Source organism: Chrysemys picta, chromosome 1 (assembly GCF_011386835.1).
Source record: "Chrysemys picta bellii isolate R12L10 chromosome 1, ASM1138683v2, whole genome shotgun sequence".
Lineage (NCBI taxonomy): Eukaryota > Metazoa > Chordata > Testudines > Emydidae > Chrysemys > Chrysemys picta.
In genome coordinates, this window is record NC_088791.1 from 215,908,048 (window position 1) to 215,926,304 (window position 18,257).

General features: G+C 41.2%; 1 protein-coding gene across 37 annotated transcripts in view; it reads left to right on the forward strand.

Moving 5' to 3' along the window:
- Positions 1-9,175, forward strand: part of MAP7D2 (MAP7 domain containing 2) — a 129,028-nt gene extending 119,853 nt beyond the window's left edge. For all 37 annotated transcript variants that reach the window (XM_065579774.1, XM_065579778.1, XM_065579802.1 and 34 more), the window contains 4 exons: positions 1,739-1,817; positions 2,855-3,041; positions 4,842-5,121; positions 7,480-9,175. In XM_065579774.1, coding sequence (XP_065435846.1) covers positions 1,739-1,817; positions 2,855-3,041; positions 4,842-5,091 — 516 coding nt within the window. In that variant the 3' untranslated portion in view covers positions 5,092-5,121; positions 7,480-9,175. The remainder of the gene's footprint in view (positions 1-1,738; positions 1,818-2,854; positions 3,042-4,841; positions 5,122-7,479) is intronic.
- Positions 9,176-18,257: the final 9,082 nt, after the last annotated feature.

Genomic DNA, 18,257 nt, shown 5'->3' on the forward strand with positions numbered 1-18,257 from the left:
GAGCAACAGTCTGATGTGGAAACTACAGAACCCGAACCACCAAAAAAGAAAATCAATCTTCTGCTGGTGGCATCTGACTCAGAAGACGAAAATAAACATGCATTGGTATGCATTGCTTTGGATTGGATGATTGGATTGGATGATGAGCAGAACCCATCATCTGCATGGACGCATGGTCCTCTGGAATGATGGTTGAAGCACGAAGGGACATATGAATCTTTAGCGCATCTGGCACGTAAATATCTTGCAACGCTGGCTACAATAGTGCCATGCGAACACCTGTTCTCACTTACAGATGACATTGTAAACAAGAAGCGGGCAGCATTATTTCCTGCAAATGTAAACAAACTTGTTTGTCTGAGCGATTGGCTGAACAAGAAGTAGGACTGAGTGGACTTGTAGGCTCTTAAGTTTTACATTGTTTTGTTTTTGAGTGCAGCTATGTAACACAAAATCCTACGTTTGTAAGTTGACCTTTCACGATAAAGAGTTTGCACTACCGTACTTGTATTAAGTGAATTGAAAAATACGAGTTTTTATTTTTACAATGCAAATATTTATAATCAAAAATAAATATAAAGTGAGCACTGTACAATTTGTATTCTGTGTTGTAATTGATATCAATATATTTGAAAATGTGGAAAATATCCACAAATATTTCTATAAATGGTATTCTATTATTGTTTAACAGTGCGATTAATTGCAATTAATTTTTTTAATCACTTGACAGCCCTAGTATTTATATTTCATTCCCAAGGACAGTACCTCCCACCCATGGATCATAGTAAGATTGGGTTTTATTGTCTATGGCGGACATTACACCAGCTTCTTTTTTGGGGCCTGGGAAGGAAATTCTCTCACTGCCAGAGTGGCTGAGATGGAGTGGTTTTCTGAGGGGGTTTTCTGCAGCGTAGGGACCTGGTGGGGCAGGTCAGGAGGAAAGGTTCAAGTTGTCTCAGCTTAGTAGGTATCCAGTGAAGTTACTCATTGCATGGAGGATCCGGTTCCCTGATGAACCAGTTGGAAGTGGATATATGGGAAGGGCATCTCCTCGGGAAGTGGAACTCCTACCGTCTGGTCTAGCAGGAAGACAATCTTGTATCCCCACCCCTTCTTAACCTTCATATGAGAGAAGGGCAATGAGGACCAGCAATGCGCTAGGGCCAGGCAGGAAGTCCAGAGGGCTGTTGGCAGCCTTTGCAGATAGGTGGGAATTATTAAGGAAAGAATGATCAGCACCATACAATCCTTGCCAGGTATTTCCAAAATGAGTTAATAAAATTGTGGCCTAATTTAAACTACATCCCTTGCATCTTGTCTTTCTTCAACCCCCATTCTCCCAGCCATGCAGGATTTCCCCATCCATCTCAGTCAACTTTCTGATCTCCTTCTGGCACTCCCCTGCCACCATCACTTGAGCCTCTGCTCTTCCCTTTGTCTTCCTCTCACACCTTGTGCCTCTGCATCCCAAAAGGGGACCTGAGGATAATTTCACAAGGCCATATGTACTCTGAGTAACTACTCTGGCAGTGTAGGGAATACTTCTATAATAGATGCAGCCTAAAGATAAAATGTGTGTTGTAGTTTTTGTTTTATGTGCTTGAATGTAATTGAGAAAAAGCATTCTAGGAACAATTGTGTATTAACCAGCAGAGTTTTTTAAAGGTTCTGAGTCCAGTCAATTCCCTGAATCTTAGGACCTTGCATCTAATGCAGCTTAAACATTATTTGGTTACAGAAGGAAGAGCCAAAACTGGAGATACCATCAACTTTGACTGTGGAAAAGCAACCAAAAACTCTTGCTCTCAATCAAACAGGTAAAAGCCCTTCATTTTTGTTTTGACCAATATTCAGTCTTGATAACTTGAAAACAAAAATCCATAACCTCAGATAGTGCTGTATTGTCACAGATGCTGTGTTTTCATTCAGAAAAGGAACAGATACATTTGTGTGTAAATATGTTAAACATAAGAAAATAGAACATCTTTGATTTACCAAAGTATGGTAAATGTAGAACAGGGATCGGCAACCTTTGGCCCGCAGCCCACCAGAGTAAGCACCCTGGCGGGCCGGGCTGGTTTGTTTACCTGCTGCATCTGCAGGTGTGACCGATTGTGGCTCCTACTGGCCGCGGTTCGCCGCTCCAAGGCCAATGGGGGCAGCGGGAAGTGGCAGCCAGCACATCCCTCAGCCCGTGCCGCTTCCCGCAGCCCCCATTGGCCTGGGACGGCGAACCTCGGCCAGTGGGAGCCACGATCAGCCGAACCTGCGGATCCGGCAGGTAAACAAACTGGCCCGGCCCACCAGGGGGCTTACCCTGGTGGGCCGCATGCCAAAGGCTGCCTATCCCTGATGTAGAAGCAGAAGACAACTATCCTGATGGGTAATATTCTACTCTACAGCATGTCCCAGATAGCATTTATATAAAAGTTATTCTAGCCTGTAGATTTCTTTGTTCATTGTAGTCTACATTCCTGTTTTGTAGATTCTCTAGAAATATTCTCCCCTACAGCCAAGCTTGACATGCTTTTTAAACATTGTTTTAAAATACAATCCCTTTTGCATTTAATTTGGTTTGCTAACAGCATATATATATATTAAAGAATGATAAATGAAAAATGTGTAAATAGTGAAGTGTGACTTTTCCGTATTTTTTCCCCTTCTCTAGGGCTTCTCTGTGCATGTTGTAAAAGATTATATATTATCTTGTTTCTTTTTCAAAGTGTCCTACAATAGCAGGGTGATTGACAAGATAATATGATGGGTCACTTTCGTCTCTTTTCTATGACTCAAATAACTTTGTGATTTTTAAATATAAACACTGCTATTGCTTCCTAATGAGGTTCTTTTATAGAAATCAATGGACTGACAGCCTGCCAGGAGAGTAAAGGCTTAGGATGTGCTGCTGTTGAAACACTTTCTCGAGATATATTTTCTAATGGACTTAAGTCAGTTACGGGGCTTATTCAGCTGGAAGCCATTGATGGGAAATCTAACAGCATGGATGATTCAACAGATGAGGTTCAGTCTATGGATGTGAGGTACACGTCACATGAAACACGTAACTTTTAAGTAACTGTTCAGAAAACCAAAACCAACCCACCAAAACATATGCAGTTCTCTCATTTCATTTGTTAATCTGTCTATCTCTCGGCACAGCCCAACCCCAAATATGGACTCCTGTGTAACTACTCTTTATATGTTCTGACTAGTAGTGTGCTCTCAAGAAGTAAATGCACTTTCAGATTGAAGGATACTTACAATCTCTTATCTCACTCTCATATCCTGCAAAATAATTAAGCTCTTCCATAGTTCTCACTTGCCAAGTGCACACAAACATGCTCAAACATTTTGGATTGTCCATAGAGTTCACATGCTGTATTGCTGTGAAAATGGGTATTCAAATATCAGATTTTGTTTTGTACCAGAACTATAAAACAGTGGCATATAAGTCATTGTGTTGTACAAATAATGCCGCAGGTTAGAATTTCAACATTCACATTTTCAATTATTTTAATCTTAAGTCTTTTAATTCATATTAATTTAACAAATATTTGGCAACAAGTAAGCAAGTAAACAAGCATTATGGGATCTTGGGTGAAAGACTCCTATTGTACAGTATGTGCAACAAGGGAATTGACATTTTAAGATTGCTGAGAACCATAGTCCTGAATTCCTTGATTTTAGTAAAATCTCATATTTAATATTGCATTAATGTAGGTTTTTTTTAATCAATGGGCCAAATTAAGCCCTGATGCAACTCTAATTACTTCAATAATTATGCAATGGATCCATTTGTTACAATGTTAGGTTCATTTAATTTTTAGTTATAATGTTAATGGGGAATGAACACTATATTTAAGGTTATAAACATATTATTGATATACAGGTGTCTACAATCTTCGCTTATTTCCTCCTGTTTCTCTAACAAATAGTCAAAAGGGCATGGGTACGTTTCAAATGCAATTTTAATAAAAGATTTTTCTTGTTAAAGGCTTAGTATAATCTTCAGACATAACATAACATGAAAAAACTGAAAATTAAATCAACCTAACATCATCACAAATGGATCCATTGCATAACTATTGAAGTAATTAGAGTTGCATCAGGGCTTAATTTGGCCCATTGATTAAAGAAACCTACATTAATGCAATATTAAATATGAGATTTTACTAAAATAAAGGAATTCAGAACTATAGTTCCCAGCAATCTTAGAATTTCAATTCCCTTGTTGTGCTGCATTTAGTTTGTTCTGTAAAAGTTAGCTTTTTAAATTTCACGTGGTTTCACAATTTTCACATGGTCGAATATATCTTTGAAATCTATACTGTGCAAAATTAACAGTCTGAGACCACGATCCTGCAAAGATTTATCCACAAGCTTAACTGAAACTTATGCATTGAAGCCAATGGGACTATTTGCTGTTCATGAAGTTAAGTATGTGTGTAAACCTTTGCAGAATTAAGATGCGATTAAAAATGGTAAATATAAGGTATCTGATGGCGCAGGGAGTGAAATATTCAGCCTTTTTAACCTCTGGGTCACTAGTTGGAATCCAGCCTCTCTGAAATGAGTTTGTAATCTCAGTCCAGTTCCTACTGGACTGTGTCAATACCATGCAGCCACCACCAAGACCAACATTTAAGGAGTATGAAGACAGAATTACTTTCTCTCCTATAAGTTGGCCCCTTTGTGTATGAGTTGGGCACATACCACTGAGGCATGTTGTACCTGTTCTGAGGATAAATAGAACAGCTTTCAGGGATGTCGTAACCCTTTTCATGAACACTAAGAGCTTACAAGACTTTTATTCTGCGTTTTCCTTTCTGTCTTCCATACAGTCCTGTTTCCAAAGAAGAACTTATATCTATCCCAGAATTCTCACCTATGAATGAACTCATTCCCGGTGGTTCTATGGACCAGAATGGAACAAGTAATGCCAAGGCTCTTGAAGATCTCTTGGATTTCACAGGACAGGCCACTTACTCCAAGATATCCAGTGAAAACATTAGCCTGGATGATTGTAACAAAAACTTGATTGATGGATTTAACAGTCCTGGGCAGGAGAATACACTTAACTCCATCTGTTGACAACCACACGATTCTGTTGTACAGATGAAGGTACAATATTGTGAGAAATATCTAAGCTATGACAAGTTATTGGGAGTGTAGATAGCACACTTTTTAGGTTAATCCAGTAGTGCAAGCAGCATATGTTGAGAGTTAGGCTCCTGGACATTTAAATTTGGCATAATCTTCCGTGAGTAGACTAATTAGGAATGTAAGAATTGGCATAGTGGAAAAGAGGAATGGTCCACTTAGTCCTGAATCCCGTTTTAGCGTGCAGTCTGTGTTGAACAGTGTCCCTCAGAGCAAGGTATAAACCCTCAGAATGCTCCAATGTATAACAAAGCAGAACTCTCCAGATCTTAACTGTAACTCCTCCTGACCCAAGATGTTTACCAGCTTAAGCCCTAAGGTATGAGAAGTGATGGTCCTTGTAACTTTACCCTAGCTAGTATACTAGGGTAACAGATGCTATTCTTATTCTTCTTTTAAAACAATCTTCTAATCCTTTTCTGATATGTGCTAAACTTTTTGCCTGAATACCCTGCAGCCAACAGTTTCACAGATTAATTAAATGTAACATAAAAAGCTTTTACTGTTATCAGTTCTAAATTCTCTTCTAATTTTCTCTTATTCTTGTATTATGGGAAAGGGTAAATAGGAGTAAATGTTCAGCCTTCTCTACATTTTTATTCTTTTTATACCCCTATCATACTACTTACTCTTCCCCTTTCAAATGAAATAACCTTAGTCTTCCTGAAATCTACTAGGATAGAATTCCCCAATTACATAAGTGTTCCTTTCTCTGAACACTTCTACTCCATTTTTTTGAGATAAAGTGACACAAGAGAAACCTTGTGAACCCTTGGAATATAGGTTAATCTCCAGCTGTTGAACATCTTGGGGAATGAGCATTTTCCTAGGTTTTAGAGTAACTTGTTAGCCACCTGTGTCAAATTCAAACTACTTTTCCTATCCTTCAAGGACTTGCACAACTTTACTCCCTTGTACCTTTCAACTCACCTTTCCTTTCATCATCTCTTCTTGCTCCCTCTGCTGTGCCCAAGCAGAACAGCTAACTGTTTGCTTCATGTTGTGCTCCCTCCTAATTTTGTCTCTGCTTCTTTTCATATAGCCTCCGATTGTACCCATTTTGTCATACATCCACCCTCTCTACCTTCAAAATCTCCTTATGACACTACCTGTTCCAAAAGGCCTATTAACTCTAGAGCTCTCTGCAGTTTAATTGTTAACTAGTCAGATGAATGAGAATCCTCAATACAAAGTACAAAAATGTGAAAGGAAAAGATGTAAAAATATAACAAAGGAAAATAAACCCCACATAAAAATAATCGGAAAAGTGTGGAACTTGCAAGATATGTCTCATCCTCAATGTTTGCTCACCTTGCTCTTTGAGTTTGCCCATTCATCTTCCTGCAATTTCCTTTCAGTGACTACTTGGATTGCAACTTTCTTGGTATAGGTGTTCTGTCTTCATACTAGTCTGTAAAGCACCTTGCACATTCTTGGTACTCTATAGATAATAAATAGGTAAGGAGGGCATCATGGAGAAAAAGGGAAGCTTGTTCGGCTGTTGGAAAGATGGGTCACACCAGTATGCTTTCCTATCAAGTTTTTACTGGCCCCACTTCGTCCCTGATGGGAACCCCTGTCATGCCCTACCTCTCCCTGCTCCTGGTTTCTAACCACAGCCAGGAGGAGTGGGGAGCTAGCTCATGTCCAGCTAGGAGTGGAAAGAGAGTGAGATCTAGATTGGTTCTATGCTGGCAGTTGAGCCATCAGTGCAGGAACTCATTGCATAGTTCGGAACTAAAGATGTAAATTGTGTGTCTGGCAGAGGACAGCGTTTTTATTTGTGAATTCTACAGACAGTAGTCAGTACTTAATAAAATGTTTAAGACTTTTTGTTGATCTGTACTGGTACCCAAATCAGTTACATTAAAGCAATTGAAGCTACCTGTTTAACTTAAACATTTCAGTGATAAACTCAGGGTATAATGAAAAATATAGATGTGTGTTCTCTTTTCGTTAAAGAACTATGCACCCTTCCCTATTAGTTATGATAGTCCTTAATTATATCTCATTTCAATTTAATAACAAAGAGAGAACAGTTAAAAGCAGGACCAATTAAGTATGCAACAATGTGGAATGTGGTAGTGATTGCCATTTATTATGGTTCAGTGCTGTAGATATACGCAGCATTGTACAGACAGTTAAGTAACAGTCCTTTTCTTGGAAAGTCTGCAAGCTAAGTGACATACAGTATGAGATACTGATAGTTTTAACGTTCATTGTAGCATTGTACTTTATTGCAAGAGAATCAGTTCTCAGTTATAAAAATTGGAGCCATTTTACTTGCATAAACTGTTTGGGTGTGTTTTTAATTGACAGAGGAAGTATTTATGGAGGATATACGTCCTGTCATGCTGCTGGCAGTAAAATATGAGCTTGTCATCTGAAAGAGCTTCTGCAGTCTTTGAACACTGGATTTCACATAATCAGAGCTGAATATAACTTTGTCTTCCCAAGTGGTATGTTGAATAACTGGCTGTTCTTCATAGATGCCAGGAATCTATAGCCTTGATTAGTTTCAGGGAAGATTCATTGTGCTTTAGAATTTGGGCTTCAGCTGCTAATAAAGCTCTTACTACTTTTTTTTTTTAATTTAAATTTCATCTAAATACTTCACTGTGATTTTTACCCTGTGCATTTTATTTTAAAATCATTCTTCCTTCAGTTTTATCATACAAGTACTCAATGTCACTTTCTTGTAAATACTATGAGGTTTGCCCACAGTGCGTTGAAATTAAATAATGTACTGTACTTTAGCTCTGTGCCTATTTTTTTAAATGGGGAAAAATACTGAAGAGTTCTTGGTAACTCTTTTTTGCAGGTGTATAATTGCAAAACTAGAACTGAGGAAGCATGAAAACAAATAATTATTCAACTGCTGGAATCAAAGGAGCCTCCTTACAGACTGTGGAGGGTTAGATTTATCCCCCTGCTACAATGCATCACACATGACTATTTTGTCTTTTTTTTTTAAGTCAATAGTGACAAAGCAGTTTAATACAGTACTAATAAAGCCTTGGGTTGACTCTCGCTGAAGTCTTTAAAACTCCCTTGATATAACACTTGTAGACAATGTAGGCATAATACCCATTACAGTTCTTTAATATGTAATCCATAACTGCAGTAGTTCTAAGCAAGTATGTCATGGGGTTCAGATAAATGTTGAGTTAACTATTTGAGATCAGTTATTAATACCAGCAGGCTTTCATTCATGTAGACAACTATTTTGTGTCTTCCTACAGACTCAACAACAAATATAATCAGCGGTAAAACAATATACAGATATTGCAACGGAAATACTAAGTCTGAGACACTGTCTCTCTCTCACATAGTATTTTCACCTATATAACAATATTAGCCTCCTTAGTACTCAACAAACATCTATATGGGAAAATTCATATCAAGAATGTAAAATGTAGACATTATGTGCCATACAATGTATTTTGGTTAGTTTTATTTCTTTTGGTGAACTATGGTAACTTTTATCCTATATTCTGTGCTGCCTGGAGGACATTTTTGTCCAAGTCTTTTAAAAAAGTCACTACAATTCTGTTTGGAGACTAACAAAAAAATAGAAACTTTTATATGTAGAGAAGTTTACAATGTAGCTTGGTCTCAATTGTAGCCACGTTCTTCTGCTTTTAAAGCCAGCAACTGTTTAAAAATTGAAGTAGCCAATGAACCTGTGTGTGAGTATATAAAGAAAACATGCCTATAACAATAGTTCTTTTTATGTTGATGTATTTCAGCAAAATACCTTTCTAGTGACTGTTCAGTAAGCTGTAGCATGGTATCGTGTCTTCCAAATTAGTCCTACAGTTGTTTCCTAAATAATAATAAAAAAAAGAACCAAAACAAACTAATCATGTTTGTTTTGCTTGATATATTGTGTTTGGCAGATGTCACCTGAGATGTTATATTTTATTATGGTGTCATTGTATAACCTGTAGATTACCTCACTTGCATGACATGTATAGCATGTATAAGAGTGAAATACATTTTCATTTGAGTCTGACTTGTTTCCTAGCTTTTTTTCCCCTCCAAATGATCATGGCAAAACTACTTTAAAAAAAAAAAGGCAGTTTGATTTGTGGTGGTTTTCTCAGCAAGGCTTAATATACTAAATGAAGGGATAGTCCCTAAGCCTCTCAAAATATTTATCTTTTTACGTTTTGTTTTCAATTTGATGTGGTGATTTGCTTCTATAGGCTGTTCTATTCTCTTACTAGTCTTCTCTCAGGTACTTGAACTGTGAATTAGCCACATTACAAAGCAGCCTAAAATATAAATGTTAAACTGCTCCTTAGACTAAAGACAAAGATCTTTTTAGAAAGAGACCAGGTTGTTCAATGTAATGACTAACAGTCCATTAAACTCTCGGGGAGGAGCAGTCTGCAAACATTTGTTTTAAATAAAAGTAAAATAAAACAAAATAATTTTAATGCAAAATATCAAATATATAAGTCTGATATATTTTAGAGTGTAAAATGTTACCTTTATCATCCAGGATATCTCTTTCCATCATAGTGTTTCAACACATGCTCATTTGAGTTCTATGGTACACTGGGTCCTGTATGTGATTTCTCAATACAGTTGCATTCTAAGATGATAGGAGGAGACACAGATAGGTGTACATATAAATAACTTCAGATCCTTTTCTTACTGACTTCCAAAGATTTTTTCAGCAGGATTTGGCTGAATATCTGGGGTTACTGCTCTTGTAGAAAATAGAATGTGTCGTGGGCGGGGCCTTAATTCATTTTCTTACTCTTTGTACTGGTATTCATATTTGCTGCTGTGGTTCAGAATGCAATGGACTTTCTTTGTATAGGACAATGGTCCTGGAACTACAGGTGGTCCTCCAAGTTCTTTCTAGAGATCTACAGAATTAAACCATTTGAGAACCGCGCCATAGAGAAGGAGGGGGAGAGAAGTGGATGAAAGTGATCTTTGTTATGAAGTGATCCACAGAATGGAATTGTTGGAGAACCACTGAAATATGCCTCTTTCATTGTGTTAGATGAAATCATATACTACATTGCTAAGTTGAAGCTATAGAAAAGTATTTACACAACTGGACTAGAGCAAAATTACTATAAGATGGGTACACAACTAGTTGAAAGATGGTACTCAGAGTAGTTGTCAGTGGTTCACTATCAAATTGGGAGTGCATAGCTAGTGGGATCCCCAGGGGTCAGTCCTGGGTGTGGTACTATTTAATGTTCATTAATGACCTGAATTACAAAGTGGAGAGTGTGCTTACACAATTTGCAGATGACACCAAGCTGGGAGGGATTACAAGCACTTTGGAGGACAGGGTTAGAATTCAAAATGACCTTGATGAATTGGAGAACTGGTCTGAATTCAGTAAGATGGAATTCAGTAAAGACAAATGCAAAGTACTTCACTTGGGAAGGACAAATCAAATGCACAGCTACAAAAGGGGAATAACTGGCTAGGTGGTAGTACTGCTGAAAAGGATCTGAGGGTTATAGTGGATCACAAATTAGTTGATTTTCATTAATACACAGTCCTTTATCATCTGTATAAGCTCTCATGTCTGAAAATTAGAGAGTACTACTGCTCAATCTGCTAATCATCGATTATCTATTTTGTCTATTAAGAAAATATTTTATGGGAAAGACCATTTAAATTTGAAAGCAGGGAGTAAGGAGGGAAAGGGTTTTAAGCTTTTTTTTTTTTTTTTTTTAACTAAAATGCAAGCTAACAATTTCCTGTCCTTCAGAAGAGTTTTATGACACTTGTTTTCCACTCTGTTTCCTCATTTTGCACAGCTGAAGTACTGAAATATGGTGAGAAGTTCTTACAGTATATCTGATCATTGAAAACCAAGGAACTAGTGTAAATCTGTTTCCCAACCAGTGGTTTGGATGACTATCTGAACCCTGCAATGTGCAGGATCAAAATGACCTTCTAGAAGCTAGGGTCTCGTGATTCACAACTATACATGCAGCCCTTCTGAAATCCAGCCTGAATGTTTGTTAGAGAGATGCTAGCTCAGACTGAGAAGAAATGAGAAAAGTAGAAAACTGCAGTAATAAGTGGCATGATTTACATAGCCTTGAACGGAGAATGTTTTATTTATTTATTTTGGCAATCAATCACATGTGCTGTATATTTCAGCCATACATGCGCAGGTTAAGAAGAGTCACTGAAGTTAATGGGAGTTGAGAGTGCTCAGCACTTCACAGGATTGGACCCCCAAATATCCAGAAATATCTAGTTATAGAAGAATTTTCGTGGGTGTGAGATGAGATCATAAACTGGAAAATTATTCTCATACTATTTCCTGTATTTTTCTGAGAATGACAGGCACATATTTACCAAATACTACATATGAGCAGTACTTGTTAATCCCATGGAAAGACAGAGTGCAGGCCAGTGGCTGGCAATGTTAGGGCAATGCAGGCATAATACAATACTGAACTTTCAAAAATTCGGGTGTCCCTTATGTCATCACAATAACTTTTCTCTTAAAATAAATGGCAAAACTATTCTATTGTGGTCTAAAACTTCCTTTTTTTTAACCTAATGTGGCAACATCCCCCAAAAGAAAATTATTAGTATCTTTCACAAATATGGAGAAATATGAACATAACTGACCATTCTCAATTCCCTGGAGAACTGGATTGACCAGGGGATTAGAAATGACATTCAGTGTTACAGGGTTTAACTCTAGTGACTTCTCTGAGGTCACTCCTAATTTACACTGGTGTGAGTTCAGAATCAAGACCAGAGTTTTCACCTCTACATTACCAGTCCCAAGACAGTCAGCCCTCACAACTAAAAATTCTCACGGATGTCTTGTGAAATTAGTTTGCTCTTAGTCCAATTTCTAGTTGAAGGCACTTTGTACCACAGCTGTCAGACCAAAAATTGAATGGGCACAGAGACTGAATAATCCTCTCACCTCTAGAGATGGCGCATCCAGATCAGAATTGCTATGGCCATATGGAGAAGTTTGCTGTGCTGTGGTCCATGCTATTCTCACTATGTTAATAAATAGAGGACTTCTAGGGTGTGTCAAAGCACTAAAAATTCCCACACAATTTAGGAAATAAGTAATAGCTTCTTTGCCTGTTTCATCTTCCTTGACCCAAACCTCCCATTTTTCTTTACTAACTGTAATCCTGGTGATATCCTGAACCCTGAACTTTTTCTCTTTCCCAGTGTCCTAGATCAGTAAGTCTGCCTATTGCCATCTCAGATATACTATTGCATCACCTCTACTTAATTATTTGTATTATGGTAACACTCAGTGCCTCCAATCAAAATCAGGGCTCTGTTTTGCTAGTTGCTATACAAACGCACAAATCCTGCATTGAGGATTTTTATAATTTAATGTAAAACAAGATACAACAAATGGGTTTAACAAACAATTGGAAGAAATGGGGGAGGATAAGGGTAACAATGTCACTAAGGTGGTTCATAGACTGTGCAAACTTAATATTGAGTCATGAATATTCAAAATCATAATATATAAATAAATATCAGTAATCCCTTCTTAACCATCTACCTATCGATGTCTCTTGAAATCCAAAGTCATACTTTCATTTTCTCACGCCACCACTTCATTACAACTTCTTTCCCTGTGGAGTATCCAAATTCTAGTTCTTCCTGCTCACATATGCAGGGAAATGCAAACGCATCACTCCATCCTTAAATAACCTCACTGGTGTCCTATTTATTACTTATTCAAAATTGATTGCTTGTTCAAAAAAAAAATTAAAAAAAAATCTCTTTTGGTGATCAAGTTTATACGCCATACCTGTTCATACACTAAGTGCCTTTAGTTTACAGCTAAAGTTATTAAGCTACATCTTACAAATTATACACCAGTCACCACAGTCAGTACAGCTAGAGGCAATGGATTTGTTTTATGTGTTGCTACAGGGAAGTCACAATGACCTTATAAATATCCAGGCACCATTATGTCATAAAAAGGAGGCTTGAATCCTATTTTATTTGACCAACCAGGAGAATTAGATGAGTCGTTAGATTCAGAGTAAGACTCTATTTAAAAAATAATTTGCTGATGCTAAGTGAGCTGAGTAATGCAGTCAGTCATCCTGTTCCGGTTTAATTGTTAAATCCCATTTCTTTTTCCATATTTATAAGTTACTAATTTGACAGAGTTTCACTCAAATATCAAAGCTACACAATGTGATTTTAATAAGGAGGATCCTAATCACCTCCAGTTAACTGAGGAAATGTTGGCTACTGCTTGGAGCACATAATCAGGAGAGGATCACAAGTATGCAAACTGATCATTGAGCTAATTGCTTAACCGTTTTCTGGGCCAAAGTCAGCCTTGGTCTGGGTGAGGTGTAACTCACCTGAAGTCAATGTAGATGTAAAAAGTTATCCCAAGGTCTGATTTGAGCTTCTGGCCTAAGTTTCTGTAAATTGGGGAAAAATAGTTGACCTACATCATGTCGGTGTTTGTGATGCTTAACTGATTTGTTTCCACAGCACTGTATAAATACTAAATATTACTATAGACTATCTATAAATGCTTTCTGTACAGTATGTATACAGCACTCTCCTTTAATAAAGGGAAACAAAACTTGTGGTTTATTTGGTTAAAGTATTTTTGTATAAAAGGGAGAAAAATACCTGGATCTCTGAAGAGGGGCGTGTGTGAGGGAGAAATGATGATTGAAGTTCAGGCTATTACTGAAAGCAGAGCCCAAAATTATTGTTACTATAAAAGCATATTTAAAACCAGGCTTAAAAAAAGGTAAAGCACCCACTAAACATTTCTCTTGAAGTTTGCCTCGTCCACTTTTTTATTGTTTCTTTGACAGCTCTCTTAGACTTTCTCCTCCCTTGCAGACTCTCTCTCCAGAGGATCTGCTGCAGCAGGTTTGAGGCAGCATTCTCTCTCCTCTGAAACATCTCTTGCACTAGGGCTGAGTCAAGGCTAGTAAAAATGAATTGTATATGATAACAAAACTAGCACACTTGTTACAAGAGGCTTGGAACTTGGTTAACCAGGATCACCTCAGTGGAATAGCAGTATTCAAAACCAGGTGTTTTGATCTGTGTTGTCAAACCAGTTAACTTTCACTAGTGCAGAGTAAGCCTGTGTTGCTCAGCTTGCCTCTACCTGATCCTGAAAGGGGCTGAGCACAGGGATGGCTCCAGGCACCAGCGCACCAAGCCTTCGGTGGCATGCCTGCTGGAGGTCCGCCGGTGGGATCCTAGGGGGCAGTCAGGGGCAGGGGTCCCAGGAGGGGGCAGTCAGGGGACAAGGAGCGGGGGGTTGGGAGTTCTGAGGGGGGCAATCAGGGGGTGGGAAGTGGGAGGGAGTGATGGGGGTGGGGCAGGGGTGGGGCTAGAGCAGGGCTCCTCCCCGCCCCCCCCAGTGTCCTCTTTTTTGCTTGTAGAAATATGGTAACCCTATCCTGGAGGGCAGATGGGGGAGAGGAGGTTCGACTGGATGTTCATTCCTGCCCCTTCATTTCCCAGGCACTGGGCCCAGCCTGGCCTACCCACAGGGAAAAGCTGCAGTCAGCATACCCCCTAGCCAGGCTTGCTGCTCTGGGCCCAGTATAATGTTAGAAACAGCTACAAACACAATTTCATACATCAGTTACTGACTTCCATGGGTATGCTTTTTTGGTGCACTGTCACAATTTGCTCCCATTAGGCAGAAAATTTACCATTGTTCCTTATACAGTCTCCGCACCCCTCTTCGTTGTCACTATTACACTTATTGATCAAGTTTTCAAAACAAGATTTACACCTCTGCTTTGGCACAAACATATGAGCATATTGCCTTCTGCTCTTACTGCAGAGACATTTTCTCAGGTCGTCTCACTGCTAAAACTGAAGTGCCTCGTCCTCAGTGTGTGTGTGTGTGTGGTGGTTTGTTTTGTTTTTTAACCTCAGAATAGCTCTCGCACCTTAGGTATCTGAAGTAAAACAAAACAATCTTTTTTAGCCATGAGGAAAAGGCCTAAGGGTAGATTCACGAAGGGACGTAGGTTTTACAATGTTCAGGGTTTGTCTATGCTTAAAACACAGCAGCAGTGCAGCTGTAGCACTTCAGTGAAGATGGTACCTACGCCAGTGGGAGGGGTTCACCCATCGATATAGGCAGGGCCGGCTCTAGGATTTTTGCCGCCCAAAGCAAAAACAATTTTGGCTGCCGCCCCCCCCTTATTTAATTACCCCACCCCCACCCCGCCTCAACTCCGCCCCTTCCCCAAATCCCCAGCCCTGCCTCCTCCCCCCAGGCTCTCAAGCCTAGGAGGGAGGGAGGGATGGGGAGAAGCGGCGCCGCGCCACGGCCGCTTGGGATCTCCCCCTCCCTCCCAGGTTTGAGAGCCTGGGAGGGAGGGAAGGGGAGACTCCGAGTGGCCGCAGCGCGGGCGCCGCTTCTCCCCCTCCCTCTCAGGCTCTCAAGTCTGGGAGGGAGGGGGAGCAGCGGCGCGTGAAACAGCTGTTTCGCGCGCCGTGGCCGCTCGGGATCTCCCCCTCCCTCCTAGGTTTGAGAGCCTAGGAGGGAGGGCGAGTAGCGGCACGCGAATCAGCTGTTTCGCGCACTGTGGCAGCAGCAGGGGAGGTGAGCTAGGGCGGCCGGGGCACATTTTTAGGGGCGGCATTCTGGCGCCGGCCATGCCGCCCCTAAAAATGTGCTGCCCCAAGCACCAGCTTGTTTTGCTGGTGCCTAGAGCCGGCCCTGGATATAGGATCAGTGGTGCTAAACCAGGAGTACGCATACCCCTGGGGGTACGCAGAGGTCTTCCAGGGACTACATCAGCTCATCTAGATATTTCCCTAGTTGAACAGGCCCCATAAAAAACACTAGTGAAGTCAGTACAAACTAACATTTCATACTGCTCTATGTACTGTACACTGAAATGCTAGTACAATATTTATACTCCAATTGATTTATAATTATATGGTAAAAATGAGAAAGTAAACAATTTTTCAGTAATAGGGTGCTGTGACACTTTTGTATTTTTATGTCTGATTTTGTAAGCAAATAGTTTTTAAGTGAGGTGAACAGTGGGGTATGCAAGACAAACCAGAATCCTTAAAGGTGTACAGTTGTCAGGAATGGTTGAGAGCTCCTGATTGTAGGGTAATCCACTTCCCTGAGAGGTAGAAGTTAGGTCGACGGGAGAGACATTTGTTTTGTGGACACATTGTGAAGCAGAGGTTACTTGCGCTGTGCAGTATCTGTATTTCTTTGAGATGTGTGTCCTTATGGGTGCTACCGTGCCCACCCTCCTTCCCCTCATCTTCGGAGTTTCTTCTGATACAGTCAGAGTCGTCCCTAGGGGACGGCAAATCGGGGCGACCGCTCTAGGCCCCACGCTTTGGGGCGGGCTCGTGCTGCATAGGTGGCGGGTGAACCGCTGTCTGGGGGAGGCTATCCCCAGCCCTGCCCTTCCACCCAAGGGAGAGCATGTGCTCTGGAGCACCAGGAAAGCGCATGGTGGTACCGCTGCAGCCTCCTCAGCCCCAGGAAGGTGGGCGGCATGGCCCCAGGCCCCTGGAACCCAGCAGCACCGCTGAAGTGGGGTCTTTGGGGGGCGGAGTGTGGGTGGAGCCACACCTGGCTGTTTGGGGAGGTATTGCCTCCCCTAACCACCCCTGTCATGGTCAGTCCAGGAAGTGACATCACTTCTACCCCAGGCTCCGTACCCCCCTAGGGACAGCCCTGTATATAGTGATATGTGATGTAGGACACAAGTATGCCAATGGTGTGTGTGCGCGTGTGTGCTGAACAGACACTGCTAATGAAAATCTCCACTTAAGGATCTGCACCCAGAATGGAGCACCCAGAGGGGGATAAACCTTGAAGAGCTACGGTTACTGAATAGGGTAAATAGCCTCTTCTTTGAGTAGTGTCCCTCTGGGTGAGTCCTGAGCAGTATCCCCAGTAGGAGAGGAGGGGACTTTGGACTAGAGTCCAGTACAGAAGAGAGAACTACATTGCCGACTGCACCATCAGACCTGGTGCCATCAACCAAGGTATAGGCTCTAGAAAGTATGAACCAAAGACCATCTAGTAGCCCTGCAGACTTAGACCAGATTTTTAAACATATTTAGGCAACTATTGGGATTTTCATAAGCATCTAGGTGCTTTTGCCGTTTACGAATCTGGCCTGTGGTGAATATTTGGGAACTACATTCTACACACCAGTGACGACATGTGCAATAGCACTATGGTGTTGGATAGAGAGGCAAAAAAACCAAAAATCCTTGACAAGGCAATCCCCTTTGAAAAAAGAAGAACAGGAGTACTTGTGGCACCTTAGAGACTAACAAATTTATTAGAGCATAAGCTTTCGTGGACTACAGCCCACTTCTTCGGATGCATCCAAAGAAGTGGGCTGTAGTCCACGAAAGCTTATGCTCTAATAAATTTGTTAGTCTCTAAGGTGCCACAAGTACTCCTGTTCTTCTTTTTGCGGATACAGACTAACACGGCTGTTACTCTGAAACCAATCCCCTTTGGTGGATCAAAGGAAACTGAACAAGTGTTGTCACCACAACAGGAAAACTGTCAGCCTTAAAGCCACATGATCCCAAAGAATAAACTGGTGTATTAAAAAATAAGAACAAAACTGTAGAATTAGAAACACGTGTTGCCGGACACCCGGGTCCGGGTCCGGCGCTGAGAACAGCCGCTCGGGCACGTCGGGGAACCGCTCGGAGGCGCTGCGGACACGGGACCGGGGAGTCTCTAAACTCGCGTCTGGCCATTAGCGAGCCGGGGGCTGCATGTGAAATGTTGTCCCAAGTCGCGGCTCCGCACGCCGGGGGGGAGCAGCCTGGTCTGGGCGCTGGGACGGGCCCGGGGTTTGCGGCGCCGCCCTGGGCAGCGGGGGCTGAGATGGGGCAAAAAGCCCCCCGTCCCCACACCCCGTTTGTGCAGCCACGGCAGCGTCCCGGTCTGGGGTCCCCGTTACCCCCCCCCAATCCCAGCCGGCTTCTCCGCTGCCCCCCGCCCGGCAGCGCCCAGACCTCGCTCTCAGCCGCGGCAACCCGTATTGCCCCTGGGCCCCGCCCCCATCTCTGTGACCGCCCCCTGCCCAGGCTCCGCCCGGCCCCGAGCC